Source organism: Echiichthys vipera, assembly GCF_963691815.1.
Source record: "Echiichthys vipera genome assembly, chromosome: 11".
In the NCBI taxonomy this organism is placed as follows: Eukaryota; Metazoa; Chordata; class Actinopteri; order Perciformes; family Trachinidae; genus Echiichthys; species Echiichthys vipera.
The window spans coordinates 22602258-22613056 of record NC_139836.1 but is presented as its reverse complement, the minus strand read 5'-3'; the positions used below and the strand labels follow the sequence as shown (position 1 = coordinate 22613056).

Genomic DNA, 10799 nt, shown 5'->3' with positions numbered 1-10799 from the left:
ATACTTGTACTGTTAACCAGTGCATTATCTATGGAACAAAATGTAATTCTGAGTCTCACTGAATGCCTTTTTTCTTGCATCTGAATAAAGTATTATCTGCACTATGGTGTGTCCTTTCTTCAAATACAAGTACGTCTTCTGTTCTCACTCTGAAACAGGACAGGGCTTTAAAGCTCTATCAACTCAGAAGAATAAATAACAATCAATAAAAATGAATTATGAGGAGGATATCATCCCAAAATATACTTTATAGGGCCAGGGAAGACATAATTCAAATCCGGCAACCAACATCTTAAGGCTGGAGCTTTTCCCCATCAATCACTTGTTACGTCCTGCAACTAGAATTCACCACGAAATGATTGCTTTAATGTAAAGACTTATAATCGTGACATTCCTCCATATTTCCTCCATAAAGTACAGCCGTCAGCTCAGTGTGTGTATATGTATTCGGCTGTGGATTGTGCTGTCACAGCAGCAGATATTTTGACTTGTCATTGCAGTAAAAGCACCGGCGTAACAAATAACATTAACGACAGCTCTGCTCTGTTGACGGTCCCAGCATGGCACACCAGTGAGCCAGCATTAGCAATACCAGCACCCTGGAACTTACCAGTGTGTAGCTTCACCCGTCTATGGCAAAATAAATGTCCTCAAAGTCTGCGAGTAAGGTAATGATTTGTATGTCATTTTTCTTCCCTGGCACTTCCCATCATGGGAAATCCTTGGACATGTCTAAGACTGACAGGGTGAGGGCCGAGGGAACAGTTATGTACATTCAAATGGCACATTTATAACCTTTCATCCTTTTTTTCTGCACGTGTGACAAATCCTTTTGAAACATGATTCTAGGATCTATAAACCTCACTTTTAAACAATGATGTCAGATATAAATATATACATAGTGAACATGTTTAGAGTAACTGTTCATGCATATAATGACGGACAGAATGTGTACATACGCATGTAAGTAAGTAATCAGCTCTTCCCTGTAGGCAAAACTGCGTGTTAAGGTTCCACACAGAGGAAAGAAATGAGCCACAGTATCACATTTCTGTAGGATTTTTAGAAATTAAATGTTCTTTAATTATCTGATGCAGACCCTCTTTTTTTCTCAAGACAAATTTAAAATAGGTCACTTAACTTACATGAAAATGAGTCATTTGCCGTTCTTTACTGAACTAAAAATCTAGAATTATTCTCAAGTATTAGGCACATTTAATAGCAGGTTTGTTTCATTTTCAGTCCTCTGCTCCTCTCTGACCCTGCCGCCTCTCTCAGCAAGTGGCCACAGGTTTGACATATGGTGCTACGTAAGTGTTGAGGGGAAGTGCAAGTGGGCGTAACACGCACTGAAACCTGTTCCCACACAGCATTATTATGTCACACTGGGGTGCTTTGATTGTACTGAAGCATGCTTTGATTTTTTTACAGAAAAGTTTTAGCAGAACATTATCTACCCAGACACTGCATGAGGTCACCGTGGATCTATTGCATTCACACTGTGAGAAAACAGTCTGCACGATCTCAGAAGAGCGTGGGCGCGTTTGCTGCTTGTATGTCTGCGTTCATGCCTTAAACTCCATCCTGTCATATGTGGGGCTGACGGGGAGCCAGTCGTCATGTAATTGATGTTGGCAGGATGATTAGCCCTGTCATAGCGATTATTATCAAGGGGCCTTGAATGTTCCCCCTTCCTGCAGAGACGGTGCTCCCATTCAGACACAGGAGGCTGCCCTTCTCTGTACGGAAGTCTAATCAACCAAACTTCAGTGAAATGACCTTTATAATCAAAGCCTTTGTCTTGAGAAAAATGAGGGTCTATATCAGAAGATTAAAGAACATTTAGTTTTTTAAAAAATCCTACATAAATGTGATACTGTGGTTCATTTCTTTCGCCTGTGTGGAACCTTCACACGCAGTTTTGCATACATGGAACAGCTGATTACTTACTAATGCTTATATACACATGGTACTCCCTTAGACTGGACATATTTGATGTGGTTAATCCCCTCATTATGATGCATGTTAACAGTCACTCTGCTCCTGTTCACTATGTATATTCTAATGAACAGTGCATGTTTTGTACATCCTGAAATCGTGTTTTTGTTACGGATGGAGGGTCGTATAGTCTGCAGAATACCAGTGTCTGCATCAGGCCTGGCCTAACTGATGAGATTCAGGAAATATATTTCCTGTTCATTTGAAAAAGTCACACTGTGCTCTGGATCTTGTGGTTACTGTGCTACACCTACTGTTCTGCTCTGAAGGCTCTCCAGGGATGAAAGCCAAAGGTCACAGTTTTATCTGTGCCACAGTTTGAGGATTTTCTCACATCATGACCAAAATCTCAAGTTAACCGGCTCTTGACTGGTCGTAGCATGTGACCAATGGAGAAAGTGAGTTTCAACAGCAAAGAGACATCCAATATGAGACCCCAAACAGAAGGCTCAGGAAGGAGCATGATTGTTCCGAGCCGTGCCAAATCCAATTTAATTCCTCCAGGCTTTGAGCGGCTCAGCAATGTCATAGAGCAGTAGTTTCCTCGGGCTATTTCACACCTAGATGAATGTCTAACCGGCTCTTATCATCTGACGGAGAGGACCTGCCTTTTGCTGGTGTGGTTCACAGACCATCGGGAGGATGAAAAGTGAACCCTGTAGGGAGAATACCGGGTGTGGCGGGGAAATTAAAGTGATGGATTATCTTGAGAAAACAGACACAAAGAACAAAGACAGTAAGCCAGAAAAGCAAACCAGTCAGTTGGTTGTGCTAATGTACAGTAAGCAAATGACCACTGAGACCTGTAAGGCTGCCATCCACCTTATTACCTTGTCCACCAATGGACATACCACCCAGCATAACCACCCCGTTTGGCAGCTGACTAATGAGCCGCCTCGGTTTGTCCGTCGACTAACCAGCCATCGCTGTAACAGCCGCAGAGGGGGTAGTTTGTTTTTACTTCTGCTCTCCATCTACCTCTGATGCCTGGTGGTTGAGAATGGGCTCTTTCTCAGGCAGCTGGTTTAAATCACTGGAAGTATCGCTGACTCCATTTTTTACAAGGCTATCACTCAGTAGGGCTGCGGAGCACAGAAGCCATCCAGTCAGGCAATATTCCCATCCATCCACCTGGTTTCATTACCGACTCCTCCCGCTACTGCTTTGCTTTGCAGTTCCCAGGTCTGCTCACTTAAAGATTGGCTATTAAAGTTTGATTATGCCCCTGTGACTATTATTTTACCTTAGATGTAGCTCCACAAAAGTGAGATAAAACTACATCTATCTGGTAGAGTGCAAAACAAAAAAAAAATAAGGAACAGTATGAACACTAAATCTACTCTCTTAAAGTGTATATTACACACAGGTCTTCACAAGTGACCCGTCAGTGCACTTGTACTTTTCTGCAAGAGCAGACTTTGGAGCAGTGATACACTTAAGTACCTTACTTAAGGGCTCTTCATAAGGGACATTGTACAGAGTAGTTGTAATACCATGAAGACACTCTCCACACTACCTGGATTGCATTAACAACCTACTTTTCAATGACAAGCTCTGAGAAGAAAATGTGTTTTAAACTGAGGCTAACAAACCCTTCCTCTGCGTTTCTCTTAAAGAGGCACAACCTATTTTACAGATGTAGATCAGTTCAGATCAGCTTTAAAGTCTGATGCGCTTCCTGGGGGGCTGGTTAAAAGGAAGGTTTTCATTGCTACTGTGTGCCAGAATATAATCCACTCACCTATAGGGTTTTACAGCATATCTTTTGTATCAATATCTTCAATGTGCACTAATTTAAATGCAAAACTGTTGAATATTAAGGTACGGGTTGCTACGGGATGAGGTGAAATGGAACTTAAAGAAAAGCAATGTTTATAATGATCAAACACACACAAGGAGAAGCATAATGTAACAGACTAACAGCACATCTCATTCTTCGCCCCTTGTATCTAATTTCACAACCTTCAAGTGAAGTCAGAAGACAAATAACATGCATATAATTGTCTCTTTATCCTCACTCTGACGCAAATCCTGCATCTTTCCCCCAAACTGTTTGCTGCCCTCTTTGTGCATTCAGCTTCCCTTACACTACACTGTCTATTTTTATCCCTCAAACACTGAAGTGAATACATGATGCACTATACCATGAACATAAAGGAATGAAATCCAATCATGTCTCACAATATGCTCTTGGCACTCTCATTTTTTCTCTTCAATGATATAAGGACAATATACCATCAGCACCTGAGTTAAGGTGTCTTTGACCTCATTCACAGCGGCTCCTGCCAGGACGTACTATCAGAAATGTAATCTCAAATCCCTGTAGATCTCCATGGTGCAGGGTGATAAATGGACCTTCTTCTTTTATCACTGTTATCCTTCATATCCAGTTACTCTCCTCAGGAAGCCTCTTTTTCTACAGAGCGGTTGAGCTATACACTCAATAGTCATAAGCATCAGTCCCCATGAGACTCAACTGAATGGGGTAAGCTGTCTAGTTTAATCATACATGAAAGTGAACCTCAATGATATGACCTTATATTAAGATGGATACCTTGACAACGACTTAAATGCTTATCTTTCACCATGACAGTGGGCTGCATTGTTCTGCGCTGTTTTAATATAGTTCCATTATCACAGCAAACTTTCTAGTTTTCTAGTTATTCCTATCCATCGCAGCCTGGACACAAAAACAGAAAACAGCACCACCAACACCTATGGATGATTAACCACTTTCCCACATGTACCCTAACTCGTAAATGCTCAGGCGTCTTCCTCCTTGTGTGTCTTGCAGGAACAGAAGTTAAAGTCAATTTTCCATGTGCATGGCTTTGATGGGAACAAAAGCAGTAATATTCCTGGGTAAAGGTGGCAAAAAGGTACTATGTTTTTATGTATCAGAATCATCAGAATCAGAATCAGAATACTTTATTGATCCCCGGGGGGAAATTCTTTTGTTCGAATGCTCCGTGCACAGTAGAAACAAGCCATAAAGATGAATAAAGTAGAAATAAAATAAAGTGAAGACTCAAATAAAATACAATTAAAGTAAATCTAAGTAGCTAATAAATAGCCAATAAAATACAGTACAAATAAATAATAAACAATCAAGTATGAGGGGCTTATGTACCATATCTGTGTTGATGAGGTAGTCTGACCCAGTGGATGTTATCTGCTGAGGACAGCACTAACACTAGCTATTACTACTGCATCCTGCTTCCTTCTGTAATGAGAAACAACAGGAAAGAGCAGTTAACCCAGGCCAACAAGCATCATCCTAATAATAATTTAAAAAAAAAGAAAAGAAAAGAACTTATGCAAGAATAAGGTCATTGTTCAAAATGCAAAGTGTTCACTTCAAAGGATTTGAGATGGAAATAAGCTATGGTTATTAAATGTATTATCCATAAAAAATCACAGATGTGTTATGAATCAAAATGTTGCATCTTCCCTGTCGTTACAGAGCTTTAGGGATGAACACACTCTAGGCTATGAGTAAGATGAACAACTCTACCCAGACTTAAAGCACCAATTGAAATATTATTATATACCATATAATATAGCACAAATTCACTTAAGAATTTTTTTTTTAAAACACTGCCCTTTTATACTATAAGGAAACAGCTTGTCTGTTTGTGATACTGCAGTGGAAATGTTGGTTTTGCCCAAAGATTATTTCATAAACAGACAGTAAACATATACAGGTACATGAGTTAAAAGCAGCTGCTTGATTCCAGGTAAGAAATGATCTTTACAGGTTTAAGCCATAATATAGTTTATGGCTTTAGTTTATCCAGATAATCTTTGCTTTATCTTAACACTGTAGTACAGCTGGTTCGACTAAAAACGGGGTTACATTGAATGTTGTATTAACAACACATTAGCCTCAGGCAGCTAGTTTTAATGACTAGCTTGGTCAGCACTAAACTGATTGCAGAAAATGCAGCATCTTAAATTACAAACAGATATAAAATAACTACAATAAACTGAGTAACTTACCTGAAGACAATGGTCCAACAAGGGCATCAGATAGCATATCCTAAGTGGTTTTCAGCCTATATAGAGACAGGAGATTCGTTACCAAATGAACAAGACTTTGACACACTCTCAGACCAAAAAAATGTCTAATTTCCTATTTTATACAGTCTATCTTACATGTAGGGGGAAACAGCCATTGCCTTTAAAAAACAACAACAGTTAAATACTTTAGAGCATTTCTGGCTTCAAAAACGTTTTCCTATGGTTCTCAACATAACCTTTGTACATCTGACATATTCATTATTATTACACCTTGCAGACCCTGGTTAGGCGACACTCTACTGCACTGCAATTGGAAGATATTCAGTTTGAATATTAAAGGTTGAATATAGAGAATGAGCAGAAAACCGCCATCTAGTGTCTCAAGATCAAAGTCGCAACAACAAAAAATATTTGAGCATTCAGGTTGCCAGGTTCGTCTTGCCCAGTAGCCTACAGTAGACCAGAGTCTGTTTGAGCCTGTTTGAACCCGTCACCTTTGGCAAATCACACCATTAAAACAAGTATTGCAGAGGAGTTTGACTGACAGTTACTGTTAGCTGTTACAGCTAAGTAAACATGAAAGTTAGCTTACCGATGAAGGAGAAACGTAGCAATTTCTGCATGCGTTTTAATGTCTTTGAACTCCTTTATCTCAGTCCATGGAGTAAATGCTTGGCTTATATTGACTCTGGTTTTTGTCCGTCTCCGGTCACTCAGCTGCCGGATTTGCAAACTCCATTTCACCCAGTGCCTGCCTACAGTAGCTACCCCGAACAACAGACAACTCTGGCGACCTGCAATGACGGCCGCTATTGGCTGGTACAATGCAAACAGAACATGACAAAAATATTTAAAATATTAATTCAGACTAAATATTTTTTTTATGTAAAAGCAATACTCTCATTCTGTACCCTTCAAAGTGACCCGTATGTGTATTATTATTATTATTATTATTATTAAATATAGCTTTTAATGAAGAGTCTACATATTCAACCTTTAATTTGAGCGGAGGAACAAAAAAATAGCCACCCTGTGTTTCCCCCCGGTTCATTTTAAAGGCGGAACCCACCGGAACTCATCGTTGTGTTTGTTTTGCGACGCATTAAACCTCATCCATCGCTTTTAAACTCTCTACCTTTCATCGAGTGAGTATATCTATGCGTTTGAAATACACGTGATAACTAAGAAACATATATTTACCTCTAATAGCAGTTTGTGTTTCGGCTCGATGCTACTTTTATCGGTCTAACGTCAGCGTCAACGTGTTAGCTTAACATGCTAACTGCTTTTTGTTAAAGCGAAGTAGCTATTGTTTTTATTTTACGGTTATATTGAATAAAGGAATTAATTTCGAACATGTAAACAAATAGTAAATAAATATTATAAAATAAAAACAGGTTTTCAGGTCTGAAAATGTTTAAGGAAGAAGCAAAAGCTTATTTAATCCGTCCCTGTTTCCACTACTATACAATAGTGATCATAATGATTGGCTTCATATGTATATCTTATCCTACATCTAACACATTAAGACAGTTTGCTACATAAAGAAACGCAAAAAATAAAACGTGCGTGTTTACATGTGTTTTCACCATAGAAGATCCGGTCTAAATACTCCTTCCTCCCCATACCGTGTGAAAAACATATTGTTGTCCTTTTTATTGCGCAAGCACAGTGAAAGTAGTTATTTTTAGAATGAGTGAGCCAGACATGCTGTTTTCTTCCTTTTTAACTTGGATTTAACATTATATTTAGCATGCAACTGGCTGAAGCACAGAAATAAGTAGTCACATACTTTTAAACTAGATAGCAATATTATCGCTGTATTGCTAAAATAAATTCTGTATGGGTCTGTGAATGTTCTTATTCGTCCAGGTCATCGTAATCCTCAAAGCAATTTCAGTCAAAAGCAACTGGACTTGTTATTTGTCTAGGAAGACGTTTCACCTCTCATCCAAGAGACGTCATCAGTTCATGTACGAGTCCCAGCCTGGTCAGATGCGTACATGAACTGATGAAGCCTCTTGGATGAGAGGTGAAACGTCTTCCTAGACAAATAACCAGTCCAGTTGCTTTTGACTGAAATTGCTTTGAGGATCAATTCTGTATGTATTTTTTCATTCTTACTCTTGTCCACAGCTTCGGGTACTCTCGTCTCAGCCAGAATGACAGACAGATACAACATCCACAGTCAACTGGAGCATCTTCAGTCCAAGTACATCGGCACAGGACACGCCGACACCAGCAAGTGGGAATGGCTGGTCAACCAGCACCGAGACTCTTACTGCTCCTACATGGGACATTTTGACCTGCTCAACTACTTCTCTGTGGCTGAGAACGAGAGCAAAGCACGTGTCCGCTTCAACTTGATGGAGAAGATGCTTCAGCCGTGTGGACCACCAGCAGACAAACCTGATGATGCCTAGATTACACTGCCATAACCCTTTGGATGTTTTTTGAACATGTTTGTGGCGCATTTGTTTTTTGTTGGACATACAATTTTACTTTCTGCTTAACATATTCAGTGTCAATTTACCTTTTACTAGCCTGTCAACACATTCAGGCTAAATGCATTTAGACTAACATACCTGGACATAGATCTTAACATTGTTTGCATCTGGACCACTGAAAAGTATATTTCCGTTCTGCAGCTGTCAGGGAAATTAGCTACAGAGGTGAATGAAAAGATTTAAGCATTTTTAAGATAATAAAAAACATTGTTTCACAATCATCTGACAACTCATTTGTATAAACTGATGGCGTTGTATCCTTGATTGGATATTCTGTTTTGATTTCATTAAAATTCATGTGTTACTGTTTAAAATGTAGTCTTTTATTATCTCAAAGTCAGTACCCAGACACATATAGATGGGTGACAAATACAAGTTAAACCAGCAATATGTGACTTGGTGCCGTGTTGGGCCACCAGCAAACAACAGCCTCAATGCTCCTTAGTTCAGGTTCTATGTAATGCTATAGGATGGATCAACATTATTCTGAATTGACTTAAGCTTTTATTTTATTGTAATTCATCTGCCTGTACATTTCATCAGCACTATTAAGACCACAAATTAGGCCAAATACTGAATATTGTATACTTTTCAGCTTCAGTTTAACAAAGAAAAAAATGACCAAAATTTGGCCTTTTTTACATTGATATTCTAAGACAAATATGAGGTCAGTTGAGAAAATGTAAACTGCAACCTAGAACATTAACAGCCTCCACTGCTGTGCACCTGTCATGCTGCACAGCCATATGCAGTTCTGTTCAAAATATTAGCAGTCCCACATCACTAGCACTAGTGGATCATCCTCCATTCAAGAGATCGGCTGTTCGATCCCTGGCTCCCCCTGTCCGCAGGTCGAAGTGTCCTTGGGACAAGACACTGAACCCCAAATTGCTCCCCGTTCTGCGCATGGGTGTGTAAATGTGGTGTGAATGGTTAAATTAGATGTAGATGTCATTCACTGCCATCAGTGTGAATGTCTGTGCGAACAGGTGAATGTGAAAAGTAGTCAGAAGACTAGAATGTCCAAGTCCAAGTAATGGAGTGGCCAGCACAATCCCCAGACCTTAATCCCATAGAAAACTTGTTGGCTGACATAAAAAATGCTGTTGCAGAGGAATTGTGGAACGTAGTACAATTGTCCTGGGCTGCAATATCTATCAACCTGTGCCAGAAGTTGGTCAACTCCATGTACCACAGATGTGAAGCAGTTATCAGAAACCATGGCTACGCAACTAAATATAAGTGTATGATTCTCAGGGAAAGTTGAATCTTCAAGCATCAGTGGGCTGAAGGTCGCAGACACCAACAGACTGAACAAACTGATCAGGTGGGCCGCTGATTTCGCAAGGGAGGAGCTGGACACCCTAACGGCCGTGGCAGAGAGGAGGATGCTGTCCAGGCTCCGGTCTATCCTGGACAATCCCTCCAACCCCCTCTACGACACACTGGCCCAGCGGAGGAGCATCTTCAGCAGAAGACTCCTCGCACCCAGATGCACCACAGAGCGCTACAGGAAATCTTACCTGCATGTGGTCATTAAACTATAGAAAACATCCCTATGTGAGTCTGGCACCTCCTCTCTGTAATACGGACTCAACCATAAACAATCTGTTCTTTGCACATTTGTACGGTACTTTGCACCTTATTACAATAGTTTTGATCTAATCTATATTACCAGTGTAATTTTGATATTTTAAATATATAAAAAAAACTAAAAATCTTCTCCTCACCCCTCCGCAGGTGCGCAGGTGGTTGACCCTCTCTCTAAGCTGGGGTCCTCTATCCGAGGCCAGGGAGCTTGAGTGTTCTGTGCAGTATATTTGCTGTTCCGAGCACTGCACTTTTCTGGAACGGGATGTCCGAGATGTCCGAGGTATATATAAAAATACTGTTTTTATATTTCTGTTTTTACAAATATAGTGTATGTTATCTGTATATTATTGTTGTTGTTAAATATGTTGTTTATATAGCTGGTGTTTGAAATTAAAATAATTTCCTCCTGGGATTATTAAAGTATTTCTGAGTCTGATTCTGATCTCTTAGTTGAATACAGTACATTTTTGAGTTTGTAGAAACAGATGTCAACACTGCTATTTTTTGAACATTATATTTCTTGACTTTCTTTATCAAATTAAATTACTTTTTCCAATTTTCTTGCTTTGAAATAGAATGTGCAGTGTCCTCAATGCATTTGTGTTCATTAAATACAATTTATTTGAAGCATTTTGAGGTTCACTCACCCTTTTAAACACACTGCTATTATTATGAACATAA

The 10799-nt window shown here is 39.6% G+C and overlaps 1 protein-coding gene across 1 annotated transcript; it reads left to right on the top strand.

The window, feature by feature from the left end:
* The first annotated feature begins 7076 nt into the window (after positions 1-7076).
* Positions 7077-8833, top strand: sf3b5 (splicing factor 3b, subunit 5). Its single transcript, XM_083923157.1, has 2 exons — positions 7077-7163; positions 8155-8833. The coding sequence occupies exon 2, from the start codon at positions 8181-8183 to the stop codon at positions 8439-8441; it is 261 nt and encodes an 86-aa protein (XP_083779283.1). The 5' UTR covers positions 7077-7163; positions 8155-8180; the 3' UTR covers positions 8442-8833.
* The last annotated feature ends 1966 nt before the right edge of the window (positions 8834-10799 follow it).

What these genes read in the sequence shown, in the direction of transcription:
- sf3b5 (XM_083923157.1), top strand. Translation starts at nt 8,181, where the DNA reads ATGACAGACAGATACAACATCCACAGTCAACTGGAGCATCTTCAGTCC.